General features: G+C 39.4%; 1 protein-coding gene across 37 annotated transcripts in view; it reads left to right on the plus strand.

The window, feature by feature from the left end:
- The window catches only part of PPFIBP1 (PPFIB scaffold protein 1), a 1,024,139-nt gene that overhangs the window by 386,016 nt on the left and 610,949 nt on the right, over positions 1-27,174 (plus strand). For 13 of the 37 annotated variants that reach the window (XM_085652838.1, XM_085652839.1, XM_085652832.1 and 10 more), the window contains one exon: positions 14,824-14,932. In XM_085652838.1, the coding sequence (XP_085508964.1) occupies positions 14,824-14,932 (109 nt within the window). Of the gene's footprint in view, positions 1-13,704; positions 13,798-14,823; positions 14,933-23,718; positions 23,752-27,174 lie in introns of all 37 variants that reach the window. The other 24 variants (XM_085652808.1, XM_085652812.1, XM_085652809.1 and 21 more) reach the window with 3 other exon arrangements.

A 27,174-nucleotide genomic window follows, 5' to 3' on the forward strand; every position in this document is an offset into this window, starting at 1 on the left:
ACCAACTTTTGTAAAATCTTTAGTGGACATTGGAGACATAATTCTAGTACTGAGCCTTTTTTTAATGAGGAAAGTTACTTCCAGGAAAATAGTTTATCATTTGCAGTTGATACTGGAGGTCGTTGCTACGAAGTTCAGGATGGTGTTCCTCTGCCAAAGGAGGAAATGGTTGGTAAAAGTGCAGAAGAGTTAATAGCTGAAGAAGTGCAAGGGAAACGTCCACGAGCTCCTGTGTATAAGTGGAGTTGTAGTAGCATTTGTAGTATTCAACAGGAATCCATTGATATAATGAGAAATTTGCTACGAGAATATACTCAGAAAAGTATAAAACAGAAGATTAAGTTGTTACAAGTACTAGATCCATGTAATGTAAGAAAATATACTGAGAAGTATGGGCATTCTCTGGCTTGTCTTTCAAGAAAAGTTTGAAAAAGTGTTTTTCATCATTTGAGGATGTTAGCAGTACACCATTCAGGAATGCGGAACTTGTATAAAGAAACTGTACTATGTAAAAAGTCCTGCATTAAGTTTAAGTGAACTGAATGGAAGTCTTTTCTATGGTTCTTTATCAGATGTTCAAAAAAAGTGTGATGATATTGAAATGCGATATTTTGGTTCAGAAGAGTAGTTCATAGAAAGTGAAAGTTTGACAATTACAGATGTTGGAGGAGATGAGAAAGTGATTAGCACCGATCAGTTTGAAGAAGAAATTGGAAAGTTTAATGTAGTGTGCTCTGAACTACCAAACTATGTTTTTGTTTGTTGTCGATATCCTCATTATAAAAGTCAAAGTAGGAATGTTGATTTGTATTTGGAAAGGAGAACAATGATAAGTGGGAAGAATTTGCAACTTACTTGTTTGTTGAAGGTCGATTTGAGTTAGGTAGTGATCAACGTACATGTAAATATTGTTACAACAAATTAGAAGAGAACAAAATGCCTGCTAGAGCAGTGCATAATAAGTTGGAGTTAGTAGCTATTCCGCAGGAGCTGGCCAAATTGAATACATATGAGTCGGTTCTAATTCAATCTGTTCATCTTTTTCAAACTATAATTCGGATGGAGCCTAAAACAGGTAAACTGCCACCAACAGACTTACAAAGAGGGCTGAAAGGAAGAGTGGTGTACTTACCTTTGGATTTTAAAGAAAAACATTGAAACTATTGCTGGAGAGAGAGAGGAAGATGAGGCAGTAGTTATTTTAGTAAATGGTGTACCCACAAAGAGTCGGAAAATATGGCAAGAATTTGTGGATGTTAACAATGTTGAAAAGGCTACCTTACATCTTATAGAGAACAATATTTATTACAAAAATGTAAATGTGGATGAATAGGTAATACGTTTAAAAGATGATTTTGAAATTTCAAGTGGTCAAATACAGAAAGTGGACAAGTCAAGGACTGAAGAGATTTATGAACATTATACAATATGTCCTTTGCATTCAAAAGAAGTGATAGGAAGTAGCAGTGAGTTATTTCAAATGAAAAAAGCACAGGGAACTCCAATGAGTGTATGGGAGAAAAGCTTGGAAGCTCGTTGTTTTCCACAGTTGTTTCCTACTGGAGAAGGTGGACAATATGATGACCGACCTGTACGGATTCCAGCTTCAGAATATCGGTCAACAAGATGATATTCTGAAGATCCTAGATTTCCATACATATTTCACCTTTTGTTTGAAAGTGATCTGTCTTCTCTCTCGTATGCAGTGATTCATATACTTAAAACTGGAGTTCATCAATCACTTCTTTCTGCGAAAGAATTTGTGGAGAAAGTTCAAGAAACAGATGAAAATTTAGAAGCACGATTAATCAATTTGATGGCATGTCAACATGGACCAAATGAGTATTGGTATCGTCATCATGGAGAACTCAAGTGTATGTTATGGAACTTAGGTACACCAACATGGTTTGTCACACTTAGCTGTGCAGAGTATGCATGGGAAGATTTGCTTGAGTTTTTAAGAGAAGCAAATTTTAATATAAAAAATGTTGACATAAAGACTCCTGGTGAACTGTGTTCATTGGATCCTGTAAATGTGTGCTGATATTTTAATCATACGTTTCAAGGTATGATGTCTTTTATCTGTAATAAAAAGAATCCACCTCTTGGAGAAGTTACCGATTTCTTTTGGAGAAAGGAGCACCAAGGAAGAGGTGCACCTCATATACATATGCTACAATGGGTCAAGGATGCACCTAAATTTGGAACTGATTCTGATGAAACCGTATTGTCTTTCATCGAGCAGTATGTGACATGTGAGATTCCAAGAGAAGGAGGAGATAGAAGCTTGAGACAGCAAGTTTTACGTTTCCAAAGTCACCGTTGTGGAAAGTACTGCAGAAGAAAATACAAGTCTAAAGGAAAATTTTACACCAAATGTCGGTTTGGTTTTCCCCGTCCAGTCATTTGTAAAGGAAGAGTAAATTATTTTTTTTTCTTCTGTGAGGCACACAATAACTCGTAAATCTCCAAAGAATACCTACAACTTGAAAAGAACAGAAGTGTCAAAGTATATCAGTGACTATAGTGCAGTATTTTTAAAAATGTGGAATGCGAACATGGACATCCAGTATGTTGCGGATAACTCAATTGCTGTTGCACGTTATGTTACATCGTACATAACAAAATCTGAAAAAACAGAGATGATACAAATGTGGGAAGAAATTGCACAAGAGAATAGTCTTAGCAAAAATGATACAGCTTTAGTTTGAAAATGCTTTCCCACCGAGAAATTGGATCGTATGAATGTTCAGACCGCTTGTGTTCAAGTTTATATTCAAAGTCACGAGGAATCATTTGGGTAAGTTTAGGTCTTGCCTGCAAACGAAATAGAGTGTTGAAATCATTGAAAGAAATTGAACAATTAGCAGCAAATGAGCCAGATAGTACAGACATTCTTAAAACTAATATGTTGGACACATACTATCCGAAAAGGAGTCCACATCTGGAACAGCTATGTCTGTATGATGTACTTCAACATTACAGCTTCAAAAGAAATGTTAAAGAGAATTTAAAAGAAGGAAAGCTTGCAGTGGTTGAATGTCATGGTTGTTTAGTAAGACATGCAAAGGGTAATCTTATAAACCACAAGAAACTTAGTTGTGAAACTCCAGATAAGCGAGAATTTTACTATTTAGCCCTTCTGCAGCTGTTTAAACCATGGCGTAGCGAAAGTGAATTACTTGGAGAGTTTGACTGCTACGAAGATTCTTTTAATGCTTGTTAAGATAGCATTCGATGTCCAATTTTCCTTCCATATTTAAAAATGTTGAATGAGGAAGTTGAACAGGAAAAGACTATTATAGCTGAAATACCTCATGAAAGTTCTCAAGATATTCAAAGTAGTGGTCCATGTAGTCCAGATCCTCTTGGACAACCAATGCTGGAAAATGAAGCAGCGATTGCTATGCATGAAGTTGAAATTGCAATGCAACAAGCACACAAGGAGAATATAACATTGGAAAAGTTAGAAGAACAAGTAAATGTTGAACAGAAAGAAATATATGTGCAAGTGAAAGAACGGATAGAACATGGTTTGTTGCATGAAAAATAGAATGTGTGTGTTCATCTTTTAAACCTCTTCTGATGTACATCAGTGGTCAAGCTGGGACAGGTAAAAGTTTTTTCATTAAAGTTTTGATCAGTTATTTTCAAAAAACTACTGGTTCACATTTATGTTGTGTGGCAACAGCTCCAACTGGATTAGCTGCACACAATGTTAAAGGAGTTACTTTGCATAGATTATTGATGTCACCAGTGGAGCATGATAATAAATTACAATATCAAAAGTTGTCTGGAGAAGCTTCTTATGAAGTGTCAAGAGTGCTGAAGAAAATGAAGCTTTTAATTATTGATGGTGTGCATGGTCTCAAACTTAATGCTTGCTTTTGTACACTTAAGAATGCAACAGGTATTAAAAACAGATTACGACGTTCTCTTTGGGGGGGGGACAACATTTAATTGTATTTGGAGATCTGCTACAACTAACCCCTGTAAAAGGAGAACCAGTGTTTAAAACTCTTCTACATCGAGACAATAAGAAATCTTTGGGCAGTATTGGAAATGTGAATCTGTGGTTACATTTTGAATATAAAGAACTCACTCAGAATATGCGACAAGCAAGCGATGAACATTATGGAAATATTCTAAAAGATGTAAGAATTGGTGTTCTAAGCAAACATGGTAACCCAGCTTTTCAAAGTCATCTACTAAAGAACTTGTTTACAAATGAAAACACACCAGCAGAAGTAATGTACAAGAAAATGAAAGGAAAAAAGTCTATAGTTTGCTTAATGCCTACAGTGGAAGAGTGTTATACATTTAATAGAGAGCTTATGAAATTGGGAAATCAAGAAATAGTTCACATTTAAGCTATTGATAAAATAGAGCATCAAGGAATAACAATTGTTCTTTCAGAAAAACTACAGACTAAATTGGATTCTTTGGAAAAGTCTATCAAAAACTGTTGGCTTAGAATTTTTTTAGATGTATGTTTAAACTGTCGGGTAATTTTGAAGCGTAATCTGAATGTAGAAGAAGGTTTAGTGAATGGAGCAATGGGGAAAGTTGTTGATTTTGTAAAATATCAAAATGGAAATGGAATTGAATTTTTGAAAGTTAAATTTGATCAGATTGCAGAGGTAAGACAGATTGCACGTCCTGCCGCACGTTTCTTGCTTGTAAGACTTGTATGTTCGTAGAAAACAGTTTCCCTTCTGTTTAGCATATGCAATAACTATTCACAAATCACAAGGTTTAAGTGTAGATAATACTTTGGTAAATTTTGGAAAAACTGTTTAAAGAGGTAATGGTATATGTTGCATTATCTCAAGTTAGAACGTTGTCTGGTTTGTATTTAATTGATTTTGATGAGAACAAGTTTAGTGCTGATGTTAATTGTGTAAGAGAATATAATCGTTTGAGAAGGCTTTATGCTCCCCATTTAGGTGAATATCCTATTTATGAGAAACGTGTTGTGTGTTCAAAACGCAAATATGTTGAAGAGTTAACTCTGGTTGAAAAGCAGAAAGAAAATCAACAGAAAAGATGTAAAGGAGCAGAAAATACAAACAAGTGATGATGTTGTTGGATACCAATTAGAAAATGATTCTGGTGTCAACTGCTATGGTAATGTCATTCTAAATGTTTTTCTTGAAGATGTTTGTGGTGAAATTATAGAAAGTCAGGAAAAAACTTTGTTCTGCACTCTACAGTTTATTTCAAGAATTGAGAACTGATAGAAGTAAGATTCATTCTGCTTCTGGTATTCACCAACTGTTGGATACATGTGCTGGATCTATAACGTTCAGTGCTAATATACAGCAAGATGCACAAGAATTTCTGATGGTTATGCTTGGAGTACTAGAAGATGAAGGAATTCAGATTGAGAGTTTCTTTGGACTCAGTTACAAATGGGAACATAAATGTGAAGAGTGTTCGTTAACTTCAAGCACTATAGTTTGACAGAGAACAATTTTTATATTTAACAATCCCTGACTGCAAAATAGTAAAAGAAGCTGATCATGAGATGTGTTCTCGTTGTAAATCAAGAATGCTATCTGCATTATGCCTACAAAGATATGGAAAATGTTTGATTATAATGCTGCAACGCTGTCGACCAAATGGAAGAAAAGCGGAAACCAAAATTAAAAAATTTGGTGCTAATAAAGTATCTATTTCTGGAAGAACTTTTGCAACAGTTGCTATTGTTTTCCATGCTGGAAGTACTACTACAAGTGGAAATTATACAGTTTATTTAAAGTGTAATAACGGTTGGAGTCACTGTAATGATACACACTTGGAAATGAAACCGAGATTGCCTTATGAATTACCCAATCCATACTTAATGTTTCTGAAACAAAGATTTTAGATACACTATTTGGCTTTAATAGGAAGGTGTATAGATCTTTAAGGAATTCATACTGGATGCTTTCAAAAAGAAATTTTTGATACATTATGTGGTGTATTGGAAAAAATTGTGCAGAGAAACTACATAAGATCTTTAAGGAATTCATATAGGACGCTTTCAAAGTGAAATTTTTGATACATTATCTGGCGTATTGGGTAAATTTGCAGACCATCTACGAAGTAAAGGTAAGCTTTGAACATTTGAAGTACTATTGGATGTGTTATTTGTGTTGATTTTGTATTATATTTGAGAGAATTATTTTTTATTTTTTTTTAACAATCTAGTTGATTGTTTTTTTTTTCCCCCTGCTGTTTATGAAGAAACTACACTGGCATCACTGTGAATAGTGAAGTTAAGTAGTATCTGATGACAGCAAAAAAGGGAGAAAAATTGTTATCTGAATGTTAAATTGTTTTGAATTATTTAAAAACTCGTAATTTGTGAAATGTATTACGCTACATAGTACTTTTGCAGTTTATTTTATGTAGTTGAAAAGTTAGAAAAAATAGTATTAATGACAAATACACAATAGTGGTTTGATATTTAAAAAACCTTTTAAATTCATTGAAAAAACCATAGGTTTCAGAGACGTTATACTTGGAAATTAGCATTTAAAAAACCTTTGAAATTCACTGAAAAAAACATAGGTTTCCGGCATGTTATAGTTAGAAATTAGCATTTAAAAAACCTTAGAAATTCACTGAAAAAAACATAGGTGTCAGGGACGTTCTAGTTAGGAATTGGCATTTAAAATACCTTAAAAATTCACTGAAAAAAACCAAAGGTTTCAGGGACGTTATAGTTAGTTGGACATATGACTTGTATAAAACCAGAGAAATTCGCCTGTTATAGTTAGTTGAGCTAGCTAGAACACCCCTGCACTCGGCCGCCCCTGTGCCGCTGTAGGTGCACTTTGTGTGCTAAACCCCCTTTGTCCTGAGCCCAACACTAGGAGCTTTGCTCCCACAACCTTTTGGTCTGCTCATGAGCAGCTACTAACCAGAGGCCCCAATCCCTAATTGGATAACATTGGGCCTCAGCACTCTGCACCCGACCGCCCTTGTGCAGCTGAAGGTGCTTTGAGAGTGCATACCTGACCCTAGGGGAATCCTGGTACTAACCCCAGAAAACCATCTCCCAAAACAAAGTACATACCTTTAAACTGACAACTTAATTTCCTCCCAGAGGATTGCATTGACTAACTTTCTGTGAAAATTGTTCTAAGTGTGGAGTTGGTTTTTATGAAATTCTAAGAAACTGCAAATGTACAAAATCTTATTTACTTACCTTTTCTCTAGGAAATGTCCCTGTGTGATATCTAGGCATATCACACGGAGTAGAAAAAGTAACTTAAAAATTATCTAAAAAGTAACTTGATAACAAGTGACTGACCTGTAACCAATCTAATTGCATTCATCTGCATTCAAACTGTATTTAACTGCATTATTCTTGCAAAGTGATATCACACTTAGCTGAACCAGGCCTGGCTTGGTTCTAGAAAATAAAATACAAATAAATAATAATTTTATACAAACAAATTGATCTGAGTTCAATCTTTGAGTGTGTGACATAATTTCTTGCCCCTGTGTGTACAATAAATGCTTAACACTACCCTCTGAGAAACCCTTACTGCTCGCCCACACTATCACAAATGGAGAGTAAGGTATTATCTACTTTTACCTCAGCCTACCTTTGGGGTTCCACTGGATTCTGTGCACACTATACCTTACTTTGATATAGTTTATATAGAGCCTGCTTCCTACAGTCGTCATCCACAAAAACTATCTGTTGCACCGCCACCAAAGACCACACCACACCGATAATGGAACACTTCAAATTCCAACACCAGAATAACCATCAAAGGCACCATCACCTACAGACCCCGAGGAACGCGTACCAGCCTCTGCTATACAATCACAGACGTCCTTGCCCCACTCACCATCATGTCAGAGCACAACCTCTTCCTCTGTGGCCACAAATTCCACCTAGACAACCCCACCTGCACCAACTCCACCAACCTTAGGGGAACCCATGGACAACATTGGCCTTAACAACTGGTTACAGACCCCATTAGCAAAACAGGACACATGGACCCTAGCTTCATGTCCAGCAATAGTCAAATGCACGTATCAGAACTCAACTGGGCCGACCACTCTATCATCCACTTCACCATCACAAGATCAAGGTCACCGGCACCAATCCCCTCAACACCTCGTTCTGCAGCTGGAGCAAAGTAACACAGACCCACTAGATGGCCCACATCAACACCACCCAGCCCGACGCAGCTAGCAAGTTAGAGCAAGTGGTCCAGAACGTCAACACCTAGTTCCACAACACTGCCGACCGAGTCGTCCCCATCAAACCAGCCAAAACCTGCAGATCCACTAAACAAGGCAGCTGGTATGCACCATAACTCAGTACAATGAAACGTGGCTTCGAGCAACTGGAGAGAAGATTGTGCTCCAGCAGAGATGCTACAGAGCGAGCCACCTTGAAGTTAGCCCTCAACGAATACCACAGATGACTCAAAGACGTGAAAAAGGATGCCCTTGCAAACTGCATTGAGGCAAGCGCCAACCACACCAGGAAACTCTCCACCATGGTCCGAGAGTTCTCTGGCCCCACAACCACCAAGAACACGATTCCTCCCTCATAGGAACTCTGCAAAGCTCTAGCGAACCACTTCTGCAACAATATATTCACCATCTACAGGTACTTCGAGCCCCAACCTACCGACCTCCTCACTCCAACGCAAGCCTCCCCCAACCAGTATCTCACCGCAAAGGGACAGCTCAAGACACCGGACACCACAACCATCATGAATTCCGTTCTCTTGGGAGCCCACTTGGACCCCTGCCCCCACCACCGTCTCTTCAATGTAGGAAGCAAGAAGATCAGCCTCCAACTTCCCACCATCTTCAATGCATCCTTTGCCACAGGCACCTTTCCCGATGTTTGGAAACACGAGCGAACCCCAGACTTATCGCCCCATCTCGCTGCCCCTTTTCCCCACCAAAGTCCTGGAGAAGGCCATTAGCTGGCAGCTCACCGAACACCTTGGGAGAAACAACCTGCTAGATGCCTCCCAATCTGGTTTCCTTGCCAACCACATCACAGAGATAGATGGTCCTGATCGTCCCCACGGACAACATCCGCACCCTACTTGACAGGGGAGAATCTATGGCCATGATCCTCTTTGACCTCTCTGCAGCCTTCAACACCGTATCCCACCACAGACTCCAAAAGAGACTGCACCAAAGATCAAAGGAGAGGCACTCTGATGAATTGCATCATTCCTCACGGGACGAACTACGTCCCTTCACCTCGGAACCCATGAGTACCATCTGCGGCGTCCTTCAATGTTCATCCCTCAGCCCCATCCTCTTAAACACCTACATGACGACTCTAGACATCGTCGGAGCACAAGATTTCAATTTCATAGCCTACACTGACGATACCAAACTCATCCTCTCGCTCTCAGCAGACACCAGCAAGACTAACTTTCACAACTGCATGAAGAACATCGCAGACTGGATGAATAACAACTGTTTGAAACTCTACATCCACAAGACCGAAGTGCTGATTTTTAGTAACTACGCCTCCCTCTCAAAAGGCACTTGGTGGCCAGCCGAATTCGGACCCACTCCCACACCAAAAAAGCATGCACTCGCCCAAGGTATCAACCTAGAAAGCAAACTCACTATGAAACGTCAGATCAACGCATCTCCTCCGCCTGCTCACAAGAGTCTTCAAATGGCTCCCCATCAGTGCGAGAAAGACAGTCACGCAGGTCTTGATCACCAGCCGGTTGGACTACGGCAACACACTGTACATAGGAACCACCACCTAACTCATGAGTGCTCCAGACAATACAGAACTCAGACTGATCCTTAACCTGCTCAAACAGACCCACATCACCCAACACCTGAGTAACCTCCACTGGCTCCCCGTCCAGAAAAAATGGCTATTCAAGTTACTGGCTCACCCTGCAAGCCCTCCACGCCCAAGGATCGGCATCCATGAACCACTGGCTGAATTTCCACCAACCATCTAGAAACATTTGCTCCACTTCCCTCGTCCGCACACAGACTCCACACATCTGCTGTATCCACAGTGCAGGTCGTTCCTTCTCCCACCTCACCGCCAAGTCCTGGAACGCCCTCCCCCTTAGAACATTATATCACTGTTGGGCTTCAGGAAGATACTCAAGACCTGGCTGCTCGACTAAGTCCAACAACCAAGCTCCTGGATACCCTCACGGGGATAAGCTGCGTTCTACAAGTACAGATTGATTTATCACCATGTGATGTTGCATCAAGCAGGCTGTGGTCTTGCGTGCTATGCCGCCAAGGCTGCTACCACTGCTTTGGCACGCGGAGTGCCTGGCCTGATAATTTTTCAGCTACATGGGCATTATTGCACATGTTCACAAAGCTCTATTACCTTGACTGTCGGGCTGTCAAGATGATCGTTTTACAATCTTGGTCCTTCAGGACTTTTTTGTTAAGCCATTCCACAGACCCGCCACACTGGGAGGTACTGGTTTGGTATCTATTGACAAGTTAAGGAATCTCCGGTTAGAAGTATCCATCAGAAGAGCAGGTTGCTTAACTTAGGTAATGCTCTTTCTGTGGAGACTCTTATCTAACTGTTACTCAATGCCCTTCCACCTCCCCCTTCTATGGTATGGGCTCTTCTATCTAAAAATATCCCAATCTAAGAATCTTCACACAGGTTTGTTGAATCTGCTGATGGGATCTGCATCTGTAGGTGCAGTTAAGGTAATAATGGATGGTTTGGAGTCTGTTAGGAAGCTGAGCAGTGATTCCCACGTATAGGGAGTTGCCGCAGTCCAGATGACTGGTGATGAGTGCTTGGGTGATGGTGCTACTGATGTCGAAGGGGAGCCATTTGAAGATTTTTCTGAGCAGACTCGAGGTGAGAAAGCAAGAGGATGAAGTAGCAATAGAAACGAACGTCAGCATGCATAGGTGACTCTTAAATGTGGCCCCATTTGTTACTTTTGTAACAGAATGACATTGACACGGGGTCAAAATGACATTGACACAGAGTCGCAGGGTGCTAACTCCAACATGCATGAGCACTGCTTTTGAGTTTTCTGGATCCAGTCTAGCATCTGAGGGAAATTCATGAGGTGAGGAATCCCCTTTATATAGAGTATCCACCAGTATATACATTAGCGAAGGTAAGTTACTTGTTCGCCTGATTTATCATTGCACAGATTCTCCATAGCTTCTCTCAATACTGGCTCACACAGATGTGAGGTCTGAAAACGCAGCTTAAACTGATTGTATTATTGCAAGATACAGAAGATTACAAATAGCTTGTCAGTCTTCAAGATCCTTGGATAAACCCAGCCCCCTGCATTAGATGCAGAATCATGTTCTCACCATGTTTTCCATGGCTGTTGGGATAATTGTTTGCACTTTATATCATTTTGGCGTCTCACTAAGTCGGTGGGACCCTTATTTTATTGTCGAACCACCACACTCTTGATCCAGGAAGGTCTCAATTGCTGTTGTATGGTGAGACAAAGCCGTGAACCAGCACAGGGAACCACTATTCCACTAGATATTTAAAGACTTGGTTGAAAGTGGAGGCGTGCTCCAATCCTGAGGCTTCCAGTCTGCTGTATTGTACACAGCTGTTGTTTACTTCAACTGAAAATGGCCTGGTAAGACCAGTTGTCTCGTTCTACAACTCTTGTAATGAATCCTGTTTACCTGACGAAATGGGGGTCCCAGGTCATTCATAAGGCTCTACAATGGCCTTTTTAGTAAAAATATGGATGAAATGTTCAATGCAGTGCCCCATTTCCTTGTTTTTTGTCCCACAGTACCCTAGCAAAGCATTTCTAAATATTTGCTGATTTTGTCAATGTTGCCTGGTTTGCACAGACCACTATATTAAATACAGTTAGGGGCCCTCACACTGTAACAGTTGGCTATTAAAATGTAGGGTTTGAGTATGTCACACTCTGGTTTTCTTGTTGTAGTCTCTTTTCTCAGTTTTAAATCCGTAGCACACCACTTACCCAAACTTCAACTTTCTCCACAGTAATTATAATGTGTACTGGTTTGCGACTGAAATCCTGTCTCAAAACATTGCATTTTACAAGCTCCTCAGAGGTCTGTGGGACACCCTCTCCTTTGTGAATGTTCTCAAAAATGTTTTTTATGAGCAGGCAGTGGTCCTTGAGATTACTGCCTGCTCATAAAAAGGTGTCGGTTTTTTTAAGCTCATCCCGTATTCTTTTAAGGAAAATGCCTGCATTTAAAATAGATAAATTGAAAAGATCCTTCATTTAAAAGCCATCACAGTCCACCATGCCTGTGAATGTAGCTAGTCGTTGTGGGACACAATGTACAACGTACCTCATGCATATTAATGAAGTAGGTCGAGTTGCAACCCACTACGATTCTGTATTTTGAGAACCGTCATATTAGTACGTAGTTCGATTCACAAAATGAGAGTGCATTAAGTAAAAGTCGGTGTGCTTTTGCCGAGTCCATTTTTGTACATTCCTTTTAAGGAATCGCAAGTAGGTAATCATTAAATGTCACAATTTACAATTCCTTAGCATTAGTCTTTGTACATGAGGGCTATGTTTGTTTACATGTGATATGTAAGCCATAACCCAGTTTCATTTATTCCCAAATTACTGCAGTGGCTCAGTCGTGACCTCCTTATCTCCAATTAGACCTGTCCTTACCATATTGATTCTTTCATTCATCCTGATTTTAGTCGTTCCTCCTTACTCTGGCCGAGGTCTTAATTCTTAATCTTCCTCAAGCCCATCTTAAAGTTGCAGGGAGATGAAGGCATGCTCTTCTAACTGCTGTATCGAAAGATCTACATGTGCGAGTTGTTGGTACTGGGCAGGAGATTCACTCATGTACCATTTTGTTCTTTGTGCCTTTTACTTAGCAGTGCTTTGCATTCACATTTATTCCTGCATAAAATGTCTACCACTGGAGCTTCCAAAAATACTCGCGACACATCCTTGTTTGATAACTAAATGTAAAACATGTTAATTCGATAAGGCATCACTGCTCCATAGGCGGACTGGTAGCACAATGGGATATTAATCACCCGATTCGGAATATTTGACTACAGTCATTTTTAAACCCCTTGAAACGTGTGGATTGTATCTCCCTTTCCTGACATCTCACCCTCTGCTTCTGAGCGATAGCATTACATTTCACAAACATCAGTCACTACTCACTCATCCCTAATGTGTTTTTCAGACTTTGGGCATAAATGGCGGAATCTCTTTCCTCATTTTTATTTACAAGACCTTGTTCCAGCTCTGGAGAGCAGACTTTATACGCATATTTGTCAGACCACCTAAAAAGATATAACAAGAGATTGGGTTGTTTCATTTTATTTGGTCACTTGTTAATCCTACCCTAATTTCTAGAAGTGTCAGAGCACTATATGGTATGTGTGCAGATTTTACGGTAAAACAAGATGTACGTAATAAATATTTTACAATATTAATGCCATCATGTAATTATTTCAAAGTATGGTGAAAGGTATAGCACTATCTGGATTCTAGTCAGCATACAGCCTTAAAAATATCACCACTATATTGTAACATAATTAGAAAGGATGTCCTTATATTTGCCCTTGAGCTCCAACTACAACATATACCTATCTGCCCATTAAAAGCCTGTCTGCCTTCTGATTATGAACACCTTCTTTACATTTCTTATGCTTCTAGTCTTATTTATTTTCTCTTTAGTTTTCTTCAACTCTTCCTTCTCTGTTACCAGCCTCTAATGGCCAAACTTTCTAGCATGAAAATCAAACTGGGTCAGATGCAGTATGAGAAGCAGCGGATGGAACAAAAATCGCAGTCCTTGAAGGTGTAGTAGAGTCCTGGCTAACGCGTGCCTTTTGGTTACTGTGACATTATGTGGTGCCAACTAGCCGTTTCTTCTGTTGGTGTGCATGTCCAGTGATCATCTAAATATGCCTAAGTTTTGTTCTTGAATTCATGTATATACGTTTTAAATTCCGAATGGGAAGTTTGCTTGGTTTGTGTGCATATGGAATTTTGTGTTTGCAGAAACCATTGCCTGTTTAAGTGTTTGATCCCAGTATTCATCTTGGCATGACATAAGCATGAAAATGTATTCAATTCCAGTTGATCCCTCGAAGAAATGTGTACCTGAGGATATTTGCGTACCTCAAGAAACAGCTCCTTTAAAACAAAATTACCAATTCTGCATTGCATTTTTGTTTTTACTTTGGGAGAGGTCACTTTTCTATGTAGTTTTATTAAAGTTCTACCTGTAAAGGGCCCCCCCCGCAACCCATCGACCAGGTAATTTGTGTACTTAAAACAGCAGCAGAACCATGTTTTAGTCTCAAACATTTCGAGCAATTCGCATCAGAGTGGGATATAGTGAGTAGGGAACATACAAAATACCTTTATAAGTACATAGATTCCGACCTTTCACCTTGATTGTTCATGAGTAAGGATATTTGACGAGGTACTTGATAGTTTTGTAACATGTCTAACACCCTCTTTTCTGCCACACTATTTCTTTCTTATTTAAACATATTCCTTTTTTAAGGTATGCATTGACCTCTCCAACATTTATTCTTGCTGCATCACCATTAAGTTTGACGACTAGAAGATGTCGCTTGGAAGGTGTACACTGCTGAATGCTTTGCAATGGCCTTTCCCTTGGTTCCGCAGCATGCTATTCCTGCTTGAAAAATATTTGAATCTTTCTTGCTGTTTGTAGACCAAAATGTATTGTTAATTGGTAAGGTAAAGTTCTTTTGGCACCACTCAGCATGTTTGTTTATTGCTCATTCATTTTGTTTTGTTAAATTAAATGTGTTTCCCCAAATTGTGTTTAATGAAATTTATTTACATATAGGATGAACTTGCTTCTCTAAAAGACCAACTTGAGATGAAAGAAGCGGAGGTGAAGAGGCTACAAGAAAGGATAACTGGCAAAGTTGAAGGGGGAGATCTAATCGAGAAAGGTAGCACACTTCAATTAATTTCTGGTTCCTTTCCCTTTTTTTCATGACTTTTTGGGTTGAGCAGGTCGTTTGTTTTGCAAGTTATGTTTACAGATGGTAACCATTTTCATACTGTGAAGTATGCCCTTTACCATTTGAGTACTTTTTTACTATTAAAACTAAATTAATGGCGTCCAGACACTGGAAGTATCTGTTGATATGTAGATAATTGGAACTCTTCAGCAATAAGTTGCAACATATCCATCCTTTAATTTGAAAATATTTGCATCACGTTTTCAGCTGAATTCTAGCCAGTTGAGACTTTGTTCCTTCTGTTACATATTGGTGGAAAGAACTTAACTTGTGCATTTGTGAAGTTCAAGGTCACACAGCACAGAATTGTACCACTGAAATAACATAGTTATAGTTCCCCCAACTTGATGTTACTCATTTTATCAACCATGAGGATATATTTAAATGTGCAAGTCTGAGTGGACCTGCCAGGTTTGGGACCTGTGACCATGAGGTGAAACACAGATCGCTGAGTTGGATGCAATAGTCCACTGTGCCCCCAGTCTAGTGTCTTGGACCAGTTCACACATATATGCTTGATAATTAGAATTGTGATGAGAGGTGTATTGATATTATGTACCCAGAAGCCCTCTACAGCATTTATGCAGTTTCACTAATCAAATGGTGCAAGCTATTGAAAGGTTATATGACAAAATTAATAAAGTGCAACAATTGCCCGTAATTGTCAAGGCGCTTTAGCCTCCGAGAACTGCTCGGCCACCCAGCTGGTCGTCCGAGATGGAAGACAATCTAATTATCCCTACAGGGTAAAGAGCCAGGTCTGTAAGACTCTCCTAAAGGAAGAGTTCAATTTAATACAAGTCAGATGACGAGGAAGCGAGTTCCAGAGCCTTGCAGCTGTGACCGAGAAATCTCTGCTTTCCCATCTTTTCTTCCGAACTCTGGGCATAGATACCAAGTTGTATGCTGAACAGAGATTTCTCCCCAGGGCATACAAATGAAACATAACCTTAATTCAGTGTTAAGTCCCTTAAACATTATATGCTTTTTTTATTGGGAGCTAGTGCAGGTCGTGAAGTTCCTTGGACACAGACTGCCTTTTCGGAATATCCAAGGTGAGCCTTGCCAGCACATTCTGCACTAATTGCAGTTTGGCATAAGTGTTATTTAGGTTTGAAGGTAAAGCGCATTGTAATAATAATAGATCCTTGAGGAGACCAACACCAAGGCTACTTGTTTCTGTGCCGAAAATGGAATGAAATATTTTCTTCTACATTCTGATGATGCAGAAACAGGTAGTCATAGTACGGTCGACCTGCTGGTCAAGTGAAAGCTCAATCAGTTAGGTGGGCAGCATGATAAAATGTGGCTATTTTTATGATCTCATTCTGGTATCTGCTATGGCTCCCTTACGGAAATGGTATTTTATATGCACTAGTATGGAGTTGGTATTTTACATCACCTGGTTGAAGAAAGCAAATACTGTGGTGAAAGACATTCACGTCTGTAGTAGATCTGTCTTCTAGTCCAAAAGAGTCTTTGTGCACCCTGTTACAGCTCACTGTGTTGGCAGAGAAATGATTTGGAGGAAAGTGGGCAGAGAAAAACACCCTGTCAGAAAGAATCCATGCCATCTGATTTATGACTTTAAACGTCCATCATAGGCAACATCCCACTAGCTTTGTGGTGAGGTAGGGGACAGGGCGATTGAGACTATTGGTCCTGTCCAGGATAGGTTCTGAACCTGAACTGTTGCCTGTGCAATGCCTAATAAAATAATTTTGCAAATATCTGCTTCCTGCTGAGTTGCATTTTCACCCTTTCTAAGTAGATTTGTGGTCATACGTGTACAGATTTTAAAAATGTTATATAATTTGAAGCAAAATATCCATCATGATATTTCACAAACATTAGGTGAATGCTAGCAGCCAAGCCCCTTGTCTTCCAAGAGCTTGAGTATATAGATGCTGGAATGTTATGCAAGCACAAAAGTACCTGACCCTAGGGAAATTGGGTAGGTAATAGAACCACAGGTCCTGATACGACATCATCCTGTTCCCCAGTGCCCCTCAAACAATACTAACATCTTGGTATGCAGCTTTGCAATCATTTTTGTCTGTTACATGAATTGGAACACTTTTAGATATTATAAACATATAGTATAACAATAACTATATATTCTCACAACTGTAGGATAGGTGAACAGTGTAACTAAGAGGGTTAGATGTATAATCTCTATGTGATTACAAGCAAAAAGCAAGTATAAGCCGAAAAGTAGAATGGAAGAACTAGAAATAGTCTGAAGACTTGAGACAAAAGGACTAAAATGTTAGCCAGGAGTTTCAAAGAAGGGAAGTACCCAAAGGAACAACAAACAAAACAGATGCATACAAAGGTAGGCTGGGTGTGAAGTGCGATGCAGAGAAACGTCAGCAAGCACACAGTTACCAGACGCTACCCCTGCTGGTCTTTTGGCAGTTACTGTCCGAAATCTAAGTGTCATTAAAGAAAGAGAAGAATGCATTCCCTCTTAATGACAGTGCTGCCATCTTGGCATTAGAAAGAAGACAAGATGAATACCAGTGACTATAGGCTTCGAACTATGCATGAAACCTGCGTTTGCTATGTGGCCACGCTAGGAAACTCATGCTTTACAATAGGACTTCATCTTTGATATTACTCTTATACAATGGATGTTTGCCACTCTAGTTGACTGAGTGCTTTCATAGTTTCTGACCATATCTCATTTTCTTCTTCGCTCTTCACATTTTGGCACAACACTTAATTTATCTCCTCATTGAGTAAGCCACAGTTAAATTTGAAAGTGGTGCTGTACCTGATCACTACGCCATTTAACTTTGCCTAAAAGTCAATAAATATTGCAGTTTAGGGGTATAAGCCCTCTCGTAGCCTTATGCAGTGAGTGGCCTGTTGTGTTCTTTTGTAAGCCCAGCAGTAGTACTTTTCCTTCTCTTTTGTAGGTCTAATTGTGTCAGTGCTTCAGTATGTTTTGGCAATTCACATCTATTTATAAACAGGTTAGCCTCCATATTGTATATTTACCACTTCTGTTAACCGTTAGGCTATTTTTCTGTCTAGTAATGCATGGTTCCAGTCACCTCGAGTTAGAGTTGTTGTTTTGGGAAGTCGCCCAGCCCTAAAGTCTTCCCACAGAGTTGCTCTTCTATTTAAGATGGGCTTTCCTGATTCTGCTTGCCCTAGTCACTTAATACATTTCCACAGATCATCAGCCTTGAATATGGTAAACACATATATGATCACTCCTATATCTGTGGGACTCTGACATAGTTGTGATATTATTCCACCTCATTATTGAAATGCTCCTATGCCGCTGTATTTTTCTAGAGCAGCGGCAAGGCCCAAACATTCAATGATCTTTTGAATTTGCTTAATGGTTTTATAGTGCCATAATTAATACTTTGTGCTTTGTCTTAGAATAGTGCCATAGGTGGTCTAACTTTTCTTTGTTGCTCACAACATCAGCAAGTCTCTCAAACCCAAGCCATTTTCCCAGACCTATTTAAAAGTGGCTAATTGCGCCTACTAAAAAAATCCCTAACTGTGAAGCTAATCTCGCTTTTAATTTCAGACCTTGTTTTAAAATTCTAGGGTTAGGGAAAAGCATAGAGAGTTGATTAACAAACCTTTTGATTTTCTACATCAGGAACAAACCTTTGTTGGCTGAACTTATCCAGTTTTCATTTGGGTCTTGGCACTGAACCATTAACATTACAAATATTCGAATCTGTCAGTGTATGCTGTACAATGAAGATTCTTGGCAGCCATTTAATACAGTTAACCATTGCAAGTGACTGTACACCCTAGAAAACCATATAGGCTTTCATGACCTAGTCTTGAGTTTGTTCCCTCAATTCCTGACCAGTTGTTATAAACAAGTGCAGATTGGTGAACACATCTAATTGAGACTGATAGCAGCAGATTCCTTACCTTAGCATTATCCCCAGGTGGCAGACTAAATTTGGAAATGTTTTGTGAGCAGTACCCCTGCACGCCTGTAGGTGGCATTGTTCGGCCCCACCGGTATCGTCCATGCAAGACGTCATGTGTGCGGTGCCTATATAGGTGCAGCACCAGCACGCTTCAGTCAGTTCTTTTCTTACCGTGCCAGTCAGTGCAGATCTAGAGAGCAGAATGTCAATTAGGAAGGCTGGCTTCTAGCCCTACGGCACCTGTTACTGGCAGATGTCGGTGACAGACCCACACCTTGTTTGCCTCTGGTGCCTCGTTCACGACCATAAAGCTTCCCCCCCCCCCCCCCCCCCCCCGGAATTGCATCCCAGTTCCTGCCACACCATGCTGGAACATGCTGCAAGCACTGTCGCGGCGGCATCTTCAGTTGAGGGTCACCTTTGAGCCTTATACAGTTGCTGCCATGAGACCGCCGCAGCTCCGCCCGTCTGCTATGGATTATAGTAGTAATCCGGCAGGTGGGCACTCGAAAGGCTTGGCGGCCCTCATGTCAGCGTGGCAATGGAAGGCTGACAGGAGGACCACCAAACTCATAATAGGACCAACGTGTTTAAGTGAGTTTAAGAAGTGCAGTTTTTATAAGTGCTTTCGTCCAAGATTTAGTCTGTCATCAGCAGAGGATTGCGGTCGCGTGAGTTATAGTTGCCTGCACTAACTATAACGGGGGAATTTCAATGGTTTTTCACGAGTGAAATGTCCAGCTAACTATAACATGTGTGAAACCTATGGTTTTTTAAGTGAATTTGCAAGGTTTTTTAAATGCTAATTCCTAACTATAACGTGTGTGAAACCTATGGTTTTTTCAGTGAATATATATATATATATATATATATATATATTACCTACTGGCGGTCGCCAGTAGGTAGTTATAGTTAGGACCACGTTTCCATAGGAAATCCGCAACATTCTATTTTGAATAACTTTGGCGCCGGTCGACGAATCCTCGCGAATTTTTCAAAATAGGTGGGGCGCTACGCTCCGCTCCTACCCTGAAAGTCTCGGGGGGATTCGTCAAGCGGGGGCTGAGATAAAAGGGGGGTCCCAAAACGCGTTTTTCCCATGCATTTTTCCATAGGACCTTTAGACAGGGCTACAGCCCGAACGGCTGAACAGAATTACTAGAAATTTGGCAGAGAGGTAGTCCTCAGGTCAAGGAAGTGCCTTTTGTAGGTTTGGTGTAAATCTGTTCAGTAGATTCTGAGAAAATAGCCTTTAAATCAATATATATATCTGAGCCAGCTTACGGTGCGCTTACGGTACGCTTACCGTACGCGTACGGTGGCGTGCGCGAGCGCGATTCTGATTGGCTCTTAGATCTTAGTAAACATTCGAATCGGCCGAAACCAGGAAGCGGCGGCCGCCATTTTCTCTCTCGCACTAAGAGTTAGGTTTTAAAATAAAGCCCAAAAACATGTAAAGGGGCTGTTTAGACAGCTCCCACACACATAGCCATGTTGAGGGAGTCCCCAAAGATCCCCCAAGGGCAAAAATGTAATTTTTATTTTTTCGCTAATTTCGCCGATTACGCTTACCGTACGCGTACGGTAAAAAATTATTAAAAAAAAAAACTATCCACACTCTCCCCACCCCGTGTGCAATTGTTGGCCGAAGGCCACCAATTGTGCATGGCCTATAAGTGGTGTGATAAACTATAATATTTTTTAAAAAAATAATAAAAGAAAAAATTATCCACACTCTCTCCACCCCGTGTGCAAATGGTGCCCGAAGGGCACCTTTTGTGCATGGCTTATAAAAATTACGAAAAATTAAAATATTGCCTTTCAAAACGAAGTGCATCATATGTCCTCCATGTGCGCACGGTGCGCGAAGCGCATCGTGCGTACATGGCCCATCTAGCGTAACGTGGGCACGCGCACCGCGTGCCCACCGTGCGTGCACGGCACTAACTGCGTAAAGTGGGCGCGCGGTGCGCGAAGCGCACCGCGTGCTTACTGTGCGCGCACGGTGCGCGAAGCGCACCGTGCGCGCACGGAACGAACTGCGTTAAGTGGGCGCGCACGCCACGAATGGCGTAAAGTAACTTAGCATTTAAAAAACCGTACAAATTCACTGAAAAAACCATAGGTTTCACACACGTTATAGTTAGGAATTAGCATTTAAAAAACCTTGCAAATTCACTGAAAAAACCATAGGTTTCACACATGTTATAGTTAGCGGAAATTTTACTGATAAAAAACCAGTGAAATTCCCCCGTTATAGTTAGTGCAGGCAACTATAACTCACGCGACCGCAATCTTCTGCTGATGACATATGTGTCTTTATGAAAAAAAAATATTTGTTATATATGTATAGCTAAAAATGTATGGAAGAAGACATGGGCAAATAAGTGTCTAAATACAGTATTAGCATCAGCAGAGGATTGCGGTCGCGTGAGTTATAGTTGCCTGCACTAACTATAACGGGGGAATTTCACTGGTTTTTTATCAGTAAAATTTCCGCTAACTATAACATGTGTGAAACCTATGGTTTTTTCAGTGAATATATATATATATATATATATATATATATATATATATATATATATATATATATATCCAGTGCATGTCAGAATTCTTCAGCACTTGCGTGCTATTGTAAACAATGATGCATCATATCCGGTGGTGAGGCATTTTAAGACCTGCCACAACAACAATTTGCAATGCCTCAATTATTTTGTTATCGCCTCGGTTCCAAAAGCCAGAAGAGGTGGAGACCGGGATAAGATGCTAAGAAGACTAGAATCTGAATTCATTCTAGAATTAGATAGCAGATTCCCCAATGGGTTAAACACGACGGATGACCTGCATGTATTTCTTTGATATAGAAACGTACATTATTAATGATTATATCTTGGTAGAGTGTTATGTCCCTTCCGCTTTCACGAATATCTATAAGAATTTCTATGTTTTAATATCCCATTTTCCCCTTTTTTTATTCTAATTTTTCCATGTTTTTGTTGGATATATAATTCAGGGATACACTTTTTTTTCACTTCATTTATTGACATAGACTCATTGATTTGCCTGTTTAGACTCCGATTCTGAACTAATAGTCAATTAATCTCGAGTGTTTTGTTTGGAGAGCTTTATAAATATTATTATTAATGTTAAAGCGTCAAATACAAATTTTGCGTGACATTACAATTGCATTTTATGCAGTAGAATAATGAGGCTTCAATGTGATGTCTAAGACAGGTTTCCATATCTAAAAAATTGCAGAATTTGCACATTTTTTCTCTGTGTGTTTACATTATTGCGTAATTTGCACATTGAACTTTTGCACTTTATTTTAGCATATAATATTTATAATTGAACTGGATTAATGAATTTTAATCTGCGATATTTATATATATGTTTTAAGTGTTTGCTATTTTTGCACAAATAACAATTTTTTGCACTTTATTGCGTTATTTGCACAGTTAATCCGATATGGATACTAATATAACAACGGTCTTAAACACATTGAGTAGGATTTTAGCTTTATATGCGAAAAATTATGTAAATATATACATGCTTCAATATTTTGGTTTATATAGACCTAAAGTCATGCATTTAGCTCATGTTTTATGGTTCTTGGATTTTAACCAATATACAAAACATAAACACTTGGGGTTTTGTAAAAATGTTTGGAAAACAGACTATGCGGATTTCAAACTGAGTAGTATGTCATCACTTTTTGAATGTCACATGGTGCTGAGAAAAAGAAAAAAATGCAACCAATTGTAAACCTTTGGGTACTTAATGGGCTTCATTTTTACTAACTGACTGTCTGTGAGCAAGGGCGGATGCCCGAAACGCGTCAGATTGGTGAAACTCGGCTCTAAATAAAATAAAATAACTGTGCCTTACTTTGGATTTGCGTGGCTTCCATTCTTCGTGGATACGGATCTCTGTGGAGCTACAATTGTGGAATATATATATATATATATATGTATTACATTCTAATCTTCTGGCATGGGACAGTCAATTCCCATTTGCAAGAAAAAATCAAAAATCCTTTGGTACACATACACACCTACACACACGCACCTCTTCCAAGATTATATTGACTTTACTTTAACCGTAACTCTCTTTAAAGCGTTTCAGAAAGTAAAATTGAACAGACATTCTATTTACCACAAAAACCAAAACTATATACAGTATGAAAAATTGAGTTCTCTAATGTGTTGATGGCCTGCCATAAGCGAGAATAAATTGCCGTGCCATATCAAATAGTGGTTGCCGCTATTCATACGCAAACTAGCATAACCTACTATTCCTGAATTTATCCTTTATTCTTTGTATTTTATAGCCATCTTGCTACATCTACATTGTCCATAACCATTGTGTGATGTTGGAACACCCATGGATCACAAGTTAGACATGGGTGATTCTCCATTTTGAACATTTTCCCCCACTCCTTAAGTGCACAAGCATATCCTCCATAATCCTGACTTCCTCATGCAACAAACGGAGAGCTGGCAGTTATCAATGGCTGATGTGGCTTGTCTTGACAGCAACTTAGCTAATTCATTGTGGCATGCTTGCCTTCTTCGACCCCATATTCCCAGGTAAGTTGTATTTCAAATGTATACAAACCTCCCTTCAACTCCGAACCTACAGGTCTGAAGGACTCAGGCTGGTCTCTTTTCTAATGGGGACGTTTATGATGAAATATATATTTGGGGTTCACAAGGGATCACTGTTTTAGAGTATGTCGATTCAAAAGCTTACATTTTGCAATTCTTTTTGCTAATTATGAAATTGATGGATTTTCTTGCACAGATGACAATTTAAAAAAGAAGTTCAAAGAAAAAAGTAAGACCTTTAATGTTTTCCCACCAAAATTCATTCTTCAGAAGTGCTTTCACTTCAGATGGCTGCATGTGTTAAACTGCTTAACAAAGGCTGTGAGTCAAGCTCATCTATAAACCTTAGTTGTTTTCTCCAAAGTCAGAAACATGCATTTAGTGGATGTAACCTATCAGATATATCCTTTGTAAAGTAATTGAAAATATAAATGCATTTTAGTTCCACATCAGAAAGAAAATGATGTCTCTTTTCATGGTTTGATGCTCTGACAAATGCTGCAAACTTGACGTTACTCTGCTGGTTATAAAAATCTGCAGTATATATGAATTGTGATTTATTTCAATTCCAGATTTGCAGTTAAGCCCTTATTTTAATTTAAGTACAAACTTTACTGTGTATCCTTTTCACAGCAGTTAAAGTAATTAGTGGGAACTGCTAGGACACTTTTTTCCCCTAGATTTTAGTCCCTTTACAACTCACAAAGAGCTGCACTACCTGATCCCTCTGCACCTTTCAAGTACACGTACCTCATCTTGCGTTGTATTTGCATAAGCTTAGATTAGTATTTGACTAAAATTATTACTATTGCCAACATACTATTTTGTTTGAGTGCTGTACTAAAGATATTACTACATCTAGTTTTTGAAAAACCCATTACAGTTCTAAATACAGCTGCAATTCCATATGGTCCCCTAGATCCTTTTCTGTTGCAGGCCACTAAACATGTCAAGTCTGCAATTATCCACATACTTATAATTGCATATTTTTATGATCTCGTAGCATTATAGACTATCTCTAAAGAAATCTTGAATATTGGTTCTTTAAGTGTATATATACACCAGCATGTTTAAAAAATATTTTATTACTACTTTAAAACATTTTTGCCACCCTGACATGTGTAGGTTGGGCATCTATGAGCTATATCCAGTCTCCATTGCTCATCAGGCCTTGTATTGCTGCTATGCCATTCGTGCAGACAGTTTCCCTAATTCTCCCCATTGATATGAAATTCTAATCAATGAGGTACTGTGAGTGGATTCACACTTTTCAAACATTACATTCTTGTGAAAAATGCCTACCTCATCAGATGTCTGTTAAGCCACTGGATTGCATTATGCTCACTTTTATTATTTTTCACTGGTGAAGAACTGCAGGAAGTGTTTTGATCCTCATTGATCTCTCTTCACTCGTTCTTCATATTCTTTGGATATATATTTTCCTTTTTAATATTCGTACTGACAAGTTACACTTCAACACTGTTTCTTGCTAATGGTTTGGTGAGAGACTTTTGCACAGTTGAAGTTTAATTTCACCCATCTCTTAACCCTGTTTACCAGCAAGCATGCCTTGCATTCAAGACTGAGAAAGGTTTTGAGTGATAATCCCTCTGAATAGTATTATTATTATTATTATTATTATTATTATTATTCTTTGTAGGGCGCAGTGAATCATCCCCAGGGGGATCTCTCGGCGCCTGGGTAGCAGACAACATATTAAGAAATGCTCATTAAAACAGCCAGATTTTTAGCAGTTTCTTGAACTGTGCCAGTCCATTTTGTTTTACTCGGTGTACCACTATGGACAGAAATTATCGTTCAGAGAATAGACTTGGTCCTGCCCCAAAATGAGCAGTCCAGCTTGTACTGTTAGGCCATGTCCTCCCTGAACAATATTACAACTGATACCAGACAATTTTCTTCATTGCTGGGTGTCTTCTGTGAGGTCCAGTTTGATGCACAATAAACAGGGTACCCAGACATAGGCATACCGGTCGCACTTGAGGCATTTCATTTAGCAATGCAAAAAATGATGGGTGGAATTCTTAAATTAATGTATGCTGGGCAGTTCTTAATTCATTTGTGTTCCTTGCTCACCTGTGTCACTGTAGACTGACCATTTGTTTCCAACTGGGCTGTGGTCCTGCTCCTATAGGAACAGCATAACTTGAACTGCCAGGCCATATCCCTTTTGAATGGGAGCAAAAGCAATGCCAGCCTGATATTGGCCTTGTGGCCCTCATCAGACAGGGGCAGCTCAAGTCCTGTGGCCCAGCGAACACATGAGCCTTGTCTGGATTAATGCTGTTGTACCCTAGATACCTGTGTTAGTTGTATATTGCCTTATTTGTGAAACCTGTTCAATACAGTTGTAGTGAATACAATAAACAAGCTGATTATATTGGCCCTTGTGAAGAGCAATGTAAGCATTGACAACTGTATGTTTGTCTTGCCTCTGGGTCAAATAGACAAGGGTATATCTGAGGGCATTGCATATGAAGTGCAGTTTGAGTATTGCCCTAAGACTTTGCCTTTCAAAGCTTGTTTGATGTAGACGAGTGAGTAAGGGTTCCCATCCAGAATCTTCAGAGTTCAGCCTGGTCAAAAGGCTGTTGGCTCATGGTCTGAAACTTGTACCAACCGCTTCTTCTCTAGACTCTGATGTGAAGAAACGATCATAACCAGTAATTATTGTGGTAGATGGTGAATTTTCATCCGATATGTCTCTGGGAAAGTTTTTTGGAACATTGACCCGCAATCCACTCCATTTTCAGTGTGTTATGGTTGGATTTGCAGGCAACCGTATCTTGTTGAGGCAAATATCAGTAACAGCTATTCTATTGTGGTGACAGAGAACATTTTACAAGTTTACGTTCAAGCCGAGATCCTCCTTCAGCTTTACTTTTTTTTGTATACAGTTTTGCATACATGTAAGGGTGTGGCAATATAAGCCTTGTGAGAATTAAAGCATACCACATTTAGACTAACTATTACTGATGCAATACGAATTGTCACCTTCGTAGATATGATAGTTGGTAATGAACCAGAGTTTCTTAGCAGTGCAATCCACAGAAAAAGACCGATCAGTTAGACCTCCTCTGTAGCACCTTTCTGTGGACAGCACAATCGAGTGACTGTCGATTGATGGAAGCGATATAGGAGGCAATGTATTATTATGCAGGCTGTATAATGAATCTTCAACGTATTGCAGAGCATGAATCCTGGTACATCCTTGGAAAAACTCGGAAACCGTGAGCACCACTGGATACCAGACCCAGTGACTCACTTAAACATGAGGATGGATGTAGCGAAGATCTTTTCTTAAACTTATCAACTTGAAAGTGAGAGGCTTTTGAAACGAGAACTGCAGAAAGCAAACAATTTACATTTGTGTGCTGAAGGCATGGCTTATAAATAGGTGGGCAGGCAGGGTCAAACCTTAACCTTTCTCCATTTGTTCACAGGCCAATCTTATTCAGTGCTGAAACTCAGTTGGTTGCGAACAAAGAACTTTATAAAATCAAACGGAGACGAGGTTTGCATTTTCAGTTTCAATTGAGACTTGAAGTCTGGTTTAATATTTGTTTTGCTTTTGCCTTCCATTGACTTACACGAATATACGATCTGGAAGGTAAGCCTAACCCTGAAGTAT

This window comes from Triturus cristatus, chromosome 4_1 (assembly GCF_964204655.1).
Source record: "Triturus cristatus chromosome 4_1, aTriCri1.1, whole genome shotgun sequence".
Taxonomy (NCBI): Eukaryota; Metazoa; Chordata; class Amphibia; order Caudata; family Salamandridae; genus Triturus; species Triturus cristatus.